The following is a 14343-nucleotide window of genomic DNA, read 5'->3' on the forward strand; positions in this document are numbered from 1 at the left end:
CCAGCAACTTGAGGGTTGCAGGTTCCATTCCTGCTTCCGCCATCCTAGTCACTGCCGTTGTGTCCTTGGGCAAGACACTTTACCCACCTGCTCCCAGTGCCACCCACACTGGTTTGAATGTAACTTAGATATTGGGTTTCACTATGTAAAGCGCTTTGAGTCACTAGAGAAAAGCGCTATATAAATATAATTCACTTCACTTCAATTGTGTTGAATCGAGGACCAACTCTGAATCAAATCATCACCCCAGGAATCGGATCGATTCGTTAGGTGCTGGAAGATTCACATCTTTACTATTATTGGTTCTAATCAAATGAAAAGCACAGTTCATGAGCATTGCTCTCAGAGTACAGTATGTCCTTTTACTGCCAACTAGTGTCTACTTGGAAGTAAAACATCAATATTGTATTTGTTTTTGCAATCTTTCTGACAATCCTGTGCTTTTTAGTTTACACTTTAAACATTGATTAGTCGTTCATTGAATCACAAGTTCAATGTTTTGGGGGGGAAAAAAACGTTTTTTTCAGCCCCAAGAATCACTAAAATAGCTTGCAAACTGAAAAGTGTTTGCATAGATCCTGTATTTATGTTACTACAAACCCGTTTCCATATGAGTTGGGAAATTGTGTTAGATGTAAATATAAACGGAATACAATGATTTGCAAATCCTTTTCAAGCCATATTCAGTTGAATATGCTACAAAGACAAGATATTTGATGTTCAAACTCATAAACTTTATTTTTTTTTGTTGCAAATAATCATTAACTTTAGAATTTGATGCCAGCAACACGTGACAAAGACGTTGGGAAAGGTGGCAATAAATACTGACAAAGTTGAGGAATGCTCACCAAACACTTATTGGGAACATCGAACAGGTGGGTGCCATGATTGGCTATAAAAACAGCTTCCCCAAAAAATGCTCAGTCTTTCACAAGAAAGGATGGGGCGAGGTACACCCCTTTGTCCACAACTGCGTGAGCGAATAGTCAAACAGTTTAAGAACAACCTTTCTCAAAGTGCAATTGCAAGAAATTGAGGGATTTCAACATCTACGCTCCATAATATCATCAAAAGGTTCAGAGAATCTGGAGAAATCACTCCACGTAAGCGGCATGGCCAGAAACCAACATTGAATGACCGTGACCTTCCGTCCCTCGGACGGCACTGTATCAAAAACCCACATCAATCTCTAAAGGATATCTCCACATGGGCTCAGGAACACTTCAGAAAACCACTGTCACTAAATACAGTTTGTCGCTACATCTGTAAGTGCAAGTTAAAGCTCTACTATGCAAAGCGAAAGCCATTTATCAACAACATCCAGAAACGCCGCCGGCTTCTCTGGGCCCGAGATCATCTAAGATGGACTGATGCGAAGTGGAAAAGTGTTCTGTGGTCTGACGAGTCCGCATTTCATATTGTTTTTGGAAATATTCGACATGGTGTCATCCGGACCAAAGGGGAAGCAAACCATCCAGACTGTTATCCACGCAAAGTTGAAAAGCCAGCATGTGTGATGGTATGGGGGTGCATTAGTGCCCAAGGCATGGGTAACTTACACATCTGTGAAGGCACCATTAATGCTGAAAGGTACATACAGGTTTTGGAACAACATATGTGCTGTCTTTTTCATGGACGCCCCTGCTTATTTCAGCAAGACAATGCCAAGCCACATTCAGCACGTGTTACAACAGCGTGGCTTCGTAAAAAAAGAATGCGGGTACTTTCTTGGCCCGCCTGCAGTCCAGACCTGTCTCCCATGGAAAATGTGTGGCGCATTATGAAGCGTAAAATAGGACAGCGGAGACCCCGGACTGTTGATGGACTGAAGCTCTACATAAAACAAGAATGGGAAAGAATTCCACTTTCAAAGCTTCAACAATTAGTTTCCTCAGTTCCCAAACGTTTATTGAGTGTTGTTAAAAGAAAAGGTGATGTAACACAGTGGTGAACATGCCCTTTCCCAACTACTTTGGCACGTGTTGCAACTAGGAATTTCTAAGTTATTGATTATTTGCCAAAAAAAAAAATAAAGTTTATGAGTTTGAACATCAAATATGTTGTCTTTGTAGCATATTCATCTGAATATGGCTTGAAAAGGATTTGCAAATCATTGTATTCTGTTTATATTTACATCTAACACAATTTCCCAACTCATATGGAAACGGGGTTTGTATTAATCGGATATATTGTGCTTATTGCTGCTCACACACAACACTATCCTTCACTGCACATCCCCCCCATGTGGGCTTCTCAGGGCCGATAACAATTATTAGTCGTCATATTAATTGGCAGTAACAGTTATTCAAAGATGAATCATTATTTTGAAGGAAAGGTGGGACCAGTAGTGCCATAATTTTTGATGTTTCATTTATCACCAAACACCTGTATTAGGTGTGTGTAAGAGGAGTAGCAACATTCTACTTCAAAAAATTTAACATTTCCTGGAAAACGTGCTCAAATTAGGACATTTGTCCACATCGCAAAACAGGCATAGAGCATAATACTATCACCACCATGCTTGACGGTATGTGTGGTGTTCCTGGGATTAAATGCCTCACCTTTTCTCCTCCAAACAGCTCCATTGTTGTTTCATCTGACATCACATGGACAAAGATAAGACCTTCTGGAGGAAAGTCCTGTGGTCCGATGAAACAAAAATGGAGCTGTTTGGCCACAATACCCAGCAATATGTTCAGAAGAGAAAAGGTGAGGCCTTTAATCCCAGGAACACCACACCTACTGTCGAGCATGGTGGTGGTAGTATTATGCTCTTGCTGCCAATGGAACTTCTGCTTTAAATGGGACAATGAAAAACGGGGATTAGCTCCAAATTGTTCAGGACAAGCTAAAATCATCAGGGGGGAGGTTGGGTCTTGGGCGCAGTTGGGTGTTCCAACAGGACAATGACCCCAAACACACCTCAAAAGTGGGAAAGGAATGGATAAATCAGGCTAGAATGCAGGTTTTAGAATAGCCTTCCTAAAGTCCTGACTTAAAGGTGTGGACAATGCTGAAGAAACAAGTCCATGTCAGAAAAGCAACACCTTTAGCTGAACTGCAGCAATTTTGTCAAGTGGAGTGGTCAAGAATTCCAGCAGAAGCTACCAAAAAACTTGCCAAGGGACATGTAAGCAAGTATTAACATTGCTGTACGTATACTTTTGATTGTTCACATTTTCAGTAGAGCCATAATCAATTCATAAAAGAAGTAAACTTCATGAATGTTTTTTTGTGACCGAGTATGTGCTCCAATCACTACATCACAACAAAATAAGAAATGATTGGAAAGTCAAGACAGCCATGACATCATGTTCTTTACAAGTGTACGTACACTTTTATAAAAAAAATAATATTCGGGCTTCTCTGTTTGTCTCACAGTTATCCAGTTTGGCTTCGTGTCTCTCTTCGTGGCGTCCTTCCCGCTCGCTCCCCTCTTCGCCCTGCTCAACAACATCATCGAGATCCGCCTGGATGCCAAGAAGTTTGTGACGGAGCTCCGCAGGCCAGTGGCTGCACGCGCCAAAGACATCGGTGAATCTATCTATAACAGGGCTGTCCAAACTTTTGGACTTCATACCATGGCCGAAAGCCCATTTTATATATATATATATATGTGGGTATATATGTAAACATATATATACTTATATGTATGTATGTATGTATATATATATACATATATATATTAGGGCTGGGCAACGCTTAAAAATTTTAATCGAAGTTAATCGCACTATTTCTCCGATTAATCGCGATTAACTGCATTGTATACGCAAAGCCCAATAATGAATTCAAAAGTAGTGTGTAGTGCACCTTTATTGGAATATTCTCCCACATGAACAAAAGCGCCAAAACATTTGTTGTGCAAACACAATTTAAATCAGTCCTTGTTAAACAGTAGCAGTTAAATAGCATATTTTATGAAAATCAACTCCAAAAATGTAAATACAAACATTTAAGCTTATTGCCACTGCCAGGGTATTTAAGTTATCCTGTTTGTTATGGAAAATAAATATAATCTACATACAAATCTCTGAGCCACAATCATAACATCTGAACAGGCAATTTCTGAGGTAACAGCAGAAACATTTTTTTTATCAGGGATCTTATGTTTAAAAAACCTATATTATAGGTAGTGGGCTGTTTTAGGGAATTTTTGATCAAATTATCTGTAGTAGCAATATTAATAATGTTGTGTTTATTCTGCGTAGTGCACTTAAAATAATTATGACCATATCTAGGAATTGATATGATGGGAATTTTCCGATTGTTTGCTTGGTGCTTTGATAAACTGAACGCATCATATACATGGTACTATATTGTGATGTTATGAGCCAGGGAAAAAAAGAACTACCCTACCCAGCATGCAACAGGAGTGACGAGCATGCGCGGTAGCCCGGTATAGGTTGTGTCGCCATGACGGCATCTTGTATGTTGTGATATGCACGCTCTGAAAGCAAACGTTAAGAACTCAGCCAACACTCCTGGTCTGCATTATTCATAAATAGACAGACAACACATATCTCCTCCGCTGCTTCACAGGCCGCTGGATGTAGCCGGCAAAGTATTCCCATGCTAGCTAGCCGGTCTAGCAAGCACGCCTCATTCAGTCCAAAACGGCCCGATCTATCCACATTCAGAATTGTCTGGCGGTCGTAAGTGATCCCGGAGTGACCACGCTGTAAGCCAGCCATGAAATTTGCAGAATTGTCCGGTATTTTTGCCAAATGTTCCATCTTTACCAAGAGCCCCTCCACGCCGAAGTACATCCGGGAGATGCCATCTTGTTAAGAAAAGACGTTAACAAAATAAAAGCATGTCAACAACATACGCAAATGAGCGATAAAATAATTGTCGCCGTTTATAGATTGATGAGTTAACGCGTAATTAATGCATTAATTTGCCCACCCCTAATATATATATATATGTATATATATATATATATTTATATATATATATATATATATATATATATATATATATATATATATATATATGTGTGTATGTCTTAATTAGAGTATCCAGAGAATAGTGCTCGATACCGTGGCAGAGTGCAATATGTATGTGTGGGAAAAATCACAAGACTATTTCATCTCTACAGAACTGTTTCATGAGGAGTTCCCCCAATCATCAGGAGATTTCCTGATGATTGAGGGAACTCCTCATGAAACAGTTCTGTAGAGATGAAATAGTCTTGTGATTTTTCCCACAAATACATATATATATTTATATATATATTGCCTTTCCAGAAAGTGACTGTCTTTTTGTGTTGCAGGTATCTGGTACAACATCCTGAGTGGCATGGGGAAGTTCTCAGTGATAATAAATGTAAGTGGAAGTCCATGTTTTACTGACAAAATTCTCTTGTAGCAACTTTTACTGCCGTTACTATGGTGACCCCAGACCAGTGGGGGTTCTCACCTCGGTAATAAGTTTGATATAAAAACACAAGGGATCTTCGCCAAAGATCCGCTTTATGACAAACTTGGTCCAAGCAATTCAGGACATAATGCTCAAAGATCTTGCACAAGGAGTGTTCTCTCATTTTTCATGTAGGATGATCGTGACAGACTTGTCCCGTCGTGCGGGTTCCATAGACCACCAAATAGAGACATCATTGACCAGGGTTGACTTTGTTTATTACACGATTTTGTCATATTGAAGGTCTTTGACAAATTACTTTGTAATGGTACCTTAAAAAAACACAAGTGATCCCTAGAGAACCATCCCCTGTTTTTAAGGACATACTGTACTCCCAAAATGCTAATCAAAGATCTTCTAAATGGTATGATTGAAGTCGGTCCTTAAAAACGGGGAGATACTGCATTAAGGATCTTGGACTAGTGTTTCGCAGCAGGCACTGGAGATGAGTAGTTTCATATAATTGATCTTTGACAAGCTACTTTTTAGTATGTCCTTCAGAAAGGGATGCTTTGGCATCAAAAGGATCTTTGACTTGCATTGTTTTTAGTATGTTGTTGAAATCAGGATGATGTTGTCACTTGGGGGTCTGCTTCTGGAGCAGGCCCTTAAAAGACTGCAGATGATTTTGATTGTTCAGTGGTACTTGAACAACACAAGTAATCCCCGTTTCTAAGGACATACTCCAAAATGATAGTCAAAGATCCTCCACATGACAGGATTTTTCTACAGTTTTTACAGGAGATTAACTGTATTGTTTTATCATGTAAAGGATCTTTGACTGTAGGTCCTCAAAACAAGGAATGATTCAGTCATTTGGAAGCTACAACTTAAAAACAGCGCCCAAAGATCCTTCATATGACAACTTCATCCCCCATTATTAAGACCCCTTTATGACTTGGAGACGGCCGGCATGGTGTTTCCATATAATACACAAATACTCGGGGTCTGATAGCTGACATGGGGTCGCCATCTGAGGGCCAATGAAAGTAACTCAAGTCAGTGACCATTAACTGTATATCAATGTGAATGTGTGCACAGCATTCACTTATATGACCCGATCCCAACAACCTACCCTAGTCATGGTGCAGAAAACATTTTTCATCAAACTCCGTCACACATAATACATACTGCTCATTAAACGTTGTGGATATTATTAAAAAAAACAAAAAAACGTTAACTCAGCCCGTCCGCTGGCGTCTTAAGTTTGACTTGGAGACGGCCGGCACGGTGTTTCCATATAATACACAAATACTCGGGGTCTGATAGCTGTCATGGGGTTGCCGTCTGAGGGCCAATGAAAGTAACTCAAGTCAGTGACCATTAACTGTATATCAATGTGAATGTGTGCACAGCATTCACTTATATGACCCGATCCCAACAACCTACCCTAGTCATGGTGCAGAAAACATTTTTCATCAAACTCCGTCACACATAATACATCATACTGCTCATTAAACGTTGTGGCTATTATAAAGAAAAAAAAAAACGTTAACTCAGCCCGTCCGCTGGCGTCTTGAGTTTGACTTGGAGACAGCCGGCATGGTGTTTCCATATAATACACAAATACTTGGGGTCTGATAGCTGTCATGGGGTTGCCATCTGAGGGCCAATGAAAGTAACTCAAGTCAGTGACCATTAACTGTATATCAATGTAAATGTGTGCACAGCATTCACTTATATGACCCAATCCCAACAACCTACCCTAGTCATGGTGCAGAAAACATTTTTCAACAAACTCGGTCACACATAATACAAACTGCTCATTAAACGTTGTGGATATTATGAAAAAAAAAAAAAAAAACGTTAAATCAGCATAAATAAATCCAAACTACACCCATTTAAATCCATTATAAGGGATGATGGGAAACATGCAAAACACTCTGTCCACTTTTATCCATGTTTCATACATTTTAGCTGCTTGATATTTCGGATTGATTACAAAGACATGCACCTGGGGATAGGCCCCTCCCACATCCAAAAACATGCACCTGGGGATAGGCTCCTCCCACCTCCAAAGACATGCACCTGGGGATAGGCCCCTCCCACCTCCAAAGACATGCACCTGGGGATAGGCCCCTCCCACCTCCAAAGACATGCACCTGGGGATAGGCCCCTCCCACCTCCAAAGACATGCACCTGGGGATAGGCCCCTCCCACATCCAAAAACATGCACCTGGGGATAGGCCCCTTCCACTTCCAAAGACATGCACCTGCTGATAGGCCCCTCCCACCTCCAAAGACATGCACCTGGTGATAGGCCCCTCCCACCTCCAAAAACATGCACCTGGGGATAGGCCCCTCCCACCTCCAAAGACATGCACCTGGGGATAGGCCCCTCCCGCCTCCAAAGACATGCACTAGGGGATAGGCCCCTCCCACCTCCAAAGACATGCACCTGGGGATAGGCCCCTCCCACCTCCAAAAACATGCATCTAGGGATAGGCCCCTCCCACCTCCAAAGACATGCACCTGGGGATAGACCCCTCCCACCTCCAAAGACATGCACCTGGGGATAGACCCCTCCCACATCCAAAAACATGCACCTGGGGATAGGCCCTTCCCCTTTCCAAAGACATGCACCTGGGGATAGGCCCCTCCCACCTCCAAAGACATGCACCTGGGGATAGGCCCCTCCCACATCCAAAAACATGCACCGGGGGATAGGCCCCTCCCACCTCCAAAGACATGCACCTGGGGATAGGCCCCTCCCACATCCAAAAACATGCACCTGGGGATAGGCCCTTCCCCTTTCCAAAGACATGCACCTGCTGATAGGCCCCTCCCACCTCCAAAGACATGCACCTGGGGATAGGCCCCTCCCACCTCCAAAGACATGCACCTGGGGATGGGCCCCTCCCACCTCCGAAGACATGCACCTCCCACCTTCAAAGACATGCATCTGGGGATAGGCCCCTCCCACCTCCAAAGACATGCACCTGGGGATAGGCCCCTCCCACCTCCAAAGACATGCACCTGGGGATAGGTTGATTGGCAACACTAAATGGTCCCTAGTGTGTGAATGTTGTCTGTCTATCTGTGTTGGCCCTGTGATGCGGTGGCGACTTGTCCAGGGTGTACACCGCCTCCCGCCCGATTGTAGCTGAGATAGGCACCAGCGCCCCCCCCTCAACCCCAAAGGGAATAAGCGGTAGAAAATGGATGGATGTCATTATTAGTTTGAGCAAGGACAGTTTGAAAGAAAAAGCAACCTTTGTGTTGTTAAATGCCAACTTTTTATTGCACTTTTTAATGTTTTTCTCACAGTATTTTGAGACTGTGTGTTCAGGCAGGAGGCATGATGGACACTGCAACAACAACACAACACAACACAAAGTCAAGTGTCGTTGTGTTTGTCCCGCCAGGCCTTCGTGATCTCCTTCACCTCGGACTTCATCCCCCGCCTGGTCTACCAGTACATGTACAGTCACACGGGCACCATGCACGGCTTCATCGACCACACCCTCTCCTACTTCAACGTGTCCAACTTTAAACCTGGCACGGCGCCACACAACTCTCATCACGGAGACGTCACCGTCTGCAGGTACAAGGAAGTCAGATGAGGTTGACAAATGGCAGCGTTTGAAGCCAATAAGGAGGCAGTGTGTGTGTGTGTGTGTGTGTGTGTGTGTGTGTGTGTGTGTGTGTGTGTGTGTGTGTGTGTGTGTGTGTGTGTGTGTGTGTGTGTGTGTGGACAAAAGAGCGTTGTCGTCGCTGTCATCGTGTATTTCATGACGCCACCCCAGACGGGAATGTCTGACCTGCGTGTGCACGAAGCAGCAAAGAGTTGCTGTGCCAGAATGCCAGCCTTTGTGTGCGTGCGTGTCTCCCACATGATGCCATAGTCCGCCACTGCCAGCCGTGAAATTGGCTTTAGGAGGCTGCAAGAAGGCTGCGAGTGTCTTTCACGTCCTGCCCTGCAGGCACACTTTGTCTTCAACGCTCACTTTGTCCACTCAGCCCGGACACCATAGTCATATTGGGAGGAAATAGTCAACATGGGAGAAGAAGGCGTGAAGATAGTCAGCAGCAGCAGCAGCAGGAGGGACGATACATCCATAAAATAAATACTCAGCACCTTGTCACAAGTACTCCATCACATGAACATGGAGGGGAAAAAAATGACCTTTACTACACATATAGGTGTATATATATATATATATATATATTAGGGCTGGGCAATGATTAAAAATTTTAATCGAAGTTAAACGCACTATTTCTCCGATTAATCGCGATTAACTGCATTGTATGCGCAAAGCCCAATAATGAATTCAAAAGTAGTGTGTAGTGCACCTTTATTGGAATATTCTCCCACATGAACAAAAGCTTCAAAACATTTGTTGTGCAAACACAATTTAAATCAGTCCTTGTTAAACAGTAGCAGTTAAATAGCATATTTTATGAAAATCAACTCCAAAAATGTAAATACAAACATTTAAGCTTATTGCCACTGCCAGGGTATTTAAGTTACCCTGTTTGTTATGGAAAATAAATATAATCTACATACAAATCTCTGAGCCACAATCATAACATCTGAACAGGCAATTTCTGAGGTAACAGCAGAAACATTTTTTTTTATCAGGGATCTTATGTTTAAAAAACCTATATTATAGGTAGTGGGCTGTTTTAGGGAATTTTTGATCAAATTATCCGTAGTAGCAATATTAATAATGTTGTGTTTATTCTGCGTAGTGCACTTAAAATAATTAAGACCATATCTAGGAATTGATATGATGGGAATTTTCCGATTGTTTGCTTGGTGCTTTGATAAACTGAACGCATATACATGGTACTATATTGTGATGTTATGAGCCAGGGAAAAAAAGAACTACCCTACCCAGCATGCAACAGGAGTGACGAGCATGCGCGGTAGCCCGGTATAGGTTGTGTCGCCATGACGGCATCTTGTATGTTGTGATATGCACGCTCTGAAAGCAAAGGTTAAGAACTCAGCCAACACTCCTGGTCTGCATTATTCATAAATAGACAGACAACACATATACTCCGCTGCTTCACAGGCCGCTGGATGTAGCCGGCAAAGTATTCCCATGCTAGCTAGCCGGTCTAGCAAGCACGCGTCATTCAGTCCGAAACGGCCCGATCTATCCACATCCAGAATTGTCTGGCGGTCGTAAGTGATCCCGGAGTGACCACGCTGTAAGCCAGCCATGAAATTTGCAGAATTGTCCGGTATTTTTGCCAAATGTTCCATCTTTACCAAGAGCCCCTCGACGCCGAAGTTCATCTTGTTAAGAAAAGGCGTTAACAAAATAAAAGCATGTAAACAACATACGCAAATGTGCGATAAAATAATTGTCGGCGTTAATAGATTGATGAGTTAACTCATAATTAACGCACTAATTTGCCCACCCCTAATATATATATATATATATATATATATACATATATATATATATATATGTATATATATATATATATATATATACACACACCGTATTTTTTTAAGTATAAGTCGCTCCGGAGTATAAGTCGCATTTTTTGGGGAAATGTATTTGATAAAACCCAACACCAAGAATAGACATTTGAAAGGCAGTTTAAAATAAATAAAGAATAGTGAACAACAGGCTGAATAATTGTAGGTTATATGAGGCATAAATAACCAACTGCTATGTTAACCTAACATATTATGGTAAGAGTCATTCAAATAACTACAACATATAGAACATGCTATACTTTTACCAAACTATCTGTCACTCCTAATCCATAAATCCTATGAAATATTATACGTCTAGTCTCTTACGTGAAGGAGCTAAATAATATTGTTTGATATTTTACGGTAATGAATTAATAATTTCACACATAAGTCGCTCCCGAGTATAAGTCGCACCCCCGGCCAAACTATGAAAAAAAACTGCGACTTATAGTCTGAAAAACACGATATGTGTGTATTTATATGAATATATTTATATATATGTGCATATAAGTATACATAAGCAGAAGATGATAGATGGGTATATATATATGTGTGTGTGTTTATATATATATATGTATACATATATATATATGTATACATATATATATGTATATATGTATGTACATATATGTGCGTATATATGTATGTATATATGTCTATGTATGTATGTATATATATATGTCTATGTATTTGTGTGTGTATATATATATATATATATGTATATATATATATATATATATATATATATATATATATATATATTAGTATTACATTTTACAGCATGGCTATTAATGTATACTGCATGAAGGAGAAAATACTGTACATACAGTATGTTAATACAAGTGTTTGATGTGGAAGGTTAAAAATAGCTTTTCGCAAAAATCTGGAATTTTTTAAAACTTTTTATTTATTTTTTAATACATCCTATCTTTATCTTTATATATAATACAAGCATGTATGTATTATATATTATAAATATGTATGTGTGTATGTATAAACATATATGTCTATTATACACACATATACTTTTATACATAAAACAATTAAATACATACATACATTATTACATGTATAAAATAAATATTTATCATTCATATTTATTTTAATTAATGTATATTTTGTAATACATAAATGCATGTGTTTATATTAAAATACATATAGTATGTTTTAGAAATATATTAAAGTAAAACTAATTCCAGGTATTTTAATTTTTAGCAATTTTCAACCTTCCACATCAAATACCTGTTAACATACTGTATGTACATTATATGCTCCTTCATACAGTATGTGTCTACATCATCAACATGTTGACTATTAGCTAAACATAAAGGATTGTGTTCCATGATTAGTTTTGTTGTAAAAGACAGCAAAGGAACAGAATGCCCAATAAATGTTTTAATGAGGCCAATTCTCAGCTGTTTATGTTCCATCTCCATCAGGATGCTGTTGATGTTCCATCTCCATCATGATGCTGTTGATGTTTCATCTCCATCATGATGCTGTTTATGTTTCATCTCCATCATGATGCTGTTTATGTTCCATCTCCATCATGATGCAGTTTATGTTCCATCTCCATCATGATGCTGTTTATGTTCCATCTCCATCATGACACTGTTTATGTTCCATCTCCATCATGATGCTGTTTATGTTCCATCTCCATCATGATGCTGTTTATGTTCCATCTCCATCATGACACTGTTTATGTTCCATCTCCATCATGATGCTGTTTATGTTCCATCTCCATCATGACGCTGTTTATGTTCCATCTCCATCATGATGCTGTTTATGTTCCATCGCCATCATGATGCTGTTTATGTTCCATCTCCATCATGACGCTGTTTATGTTCCATCTCCATCATGACGCTGTTTATGTTCCATCTCCATCATGACGCTGTTTATGTTCCATCTCCATCATGATGCTGTTGATGTTCCATCTCCATCATGACACTGTTTATGTTCCATCTCCATCATGACGCTGTTTATGTTCCATCTCCATCATGATGCTGTTTATGTTCCATCTCCATCATGACGCTGTGTATGTTCCATCATGACGCTGTTTATGTTCCATCACCATCATGACGCTGTTTATGTTCCAGCTCCATCATGATGCTTTTGATGTTCCATCTCCATCATGATGCTGTTTATGTTCCATCTCCATCATGACGCTGTTTATGTTCCATCTCCATCATGATGCTGTTGATGTTCCATCTCCATCATGACGCTGTTTATGTTCCATCTCCATCATGACGCTGTTTATGTTCCATCTCCATCATGACGCTCTTTATGTTTCATCTCCACTATGACGCTGTTTATGTTCCATCTATATCATGAAGCTGTTGATGTTCCATCTCCATCATGACGCTGTTGATGTTCCATCTCCACCATGATGCTGTTTATGTTCCATCTCCATCATAACGCTGTTTATGTTCCATCTCCATCATGATGCTGTTTATGTTCCATCTCCATCATGACGCTGTTTATGTTCCATCTCCATCATGATGCTGTTTATGCTCCATCTCCATCATGACGCTGTTTATGTTCCATCTCCATCATGACGCTGTTTATGTTCCATCTCCATCATGACGCTGTTTATGTTCCATCTCCATCATGACGCTGTTTATGTTCCATCTCCATCATGACGCTGTTTATGTTCCATCTCCATCATGACGTGGTTTATGTTCCATCTTCATCATGACGCTGTTGATGTTCCATCTCCATCATGATGCTGTTTATGTTCCATCTGCATCATGACACTGTTGATGTTCCATCTCCATCATGATGCTGTTTATGTTCCATCTATATCATGACGCTGTTGATGTTCCATCTCCATCATGACGCTGTTTATGTTCCATCTATATCATGACGCTGTTTATGTTCCATCTATATCATGACGCTGTTGATGTTCCATCTCCATCATGACGCTGTTGATGTTCCATCTCCATCATGACGCTGTTTATGTTCCATCTCCATCATGACGCTGTTTATGTTCCATCTCCATCATGACGCTGTTTATGTTCCATCTCCATCATGACGCTGTTTATGTTCCATCTCCATCATGACGACATCTCCTCCTCAGGTACAAAGACTACAGAGAGCCTCCCTGGTCTGCAGACGCGTACCAGTTCTCCAAGCAGTACTGGTGTGTCCTGGCAGCCAGACTGGCCTTTGTCATCCTATTTCAGGTAGGACTCTTTCAAATATTTGTTTTGAAAGGTTCAGGGAGCATCCACAGCGTCGTCGACACTGCCTCCTTCCACCAATGTTATCCCTCACCATTTTTGCGGCCTGCCTGTTCAGGTTGAGGACTTTAGTGATGTGGGTGTGTGAGTGCATGCAGAGACAGAGACGCTGGATGACTGACAAGAGGGTTCACTCGGTTTCTTTCATTCCACCATAGATAGCCGAATAAGTCTTGGGTATGTTTTCTTTACATTTCCGGCAGTCCAGATCACCGTCACAGATCACAGGAGTCCTTTGCCATGGGCCAAGGA

At 40.7% G+C, this 14343-nt stretch overlaps 1 protein-coding gene across 2 annotated transcripts in view; it reads left to right on the top strand.

Annotated features, from left to right (window-relative positions):
• The window catches only part of ano2b (anoctamin 2b), a 176693-nt gene that overhangs the window by 155970 nt on the left and 6380 nt on the right, over positions 1-14343 (top strand). For both annotated transcript variants that reach the window (XM_061914224.1, XM_061914225.1), the window contains 4 exons: positions 3382-3534; positions 5273-5325; positions 8784-8962; positions 13929-14034. In XM_061914224.1, the coding sequence (XP_061770208.1) occupies positions 3382-3534; positions 5273-5325; positions 8784-8962; positions 13929-14034 (491 nt within the window). The remainder of the gene's footprint in view (positions 1-3381; positions 3535-5272; positions 5326-8783; positions 8963-13928; positions 14035-14343) is intronic.

The sequence above is a fragment of the Nerophis ophidion genome, linkage group LG10, assembly GCF_033978795.1.
Source record: "Nerophis ophidion isolate RoL-2023_Sa linkage group LG10, RoL_Noph_v1.0, whole genome shotgun sequence".
Lineage (NCBI taxonomy): Eukaryota > Metazoa > Chordata > Actinopteri > Syngnathiformes > Syngnathidae > Nerophis > Nerophis ophidion.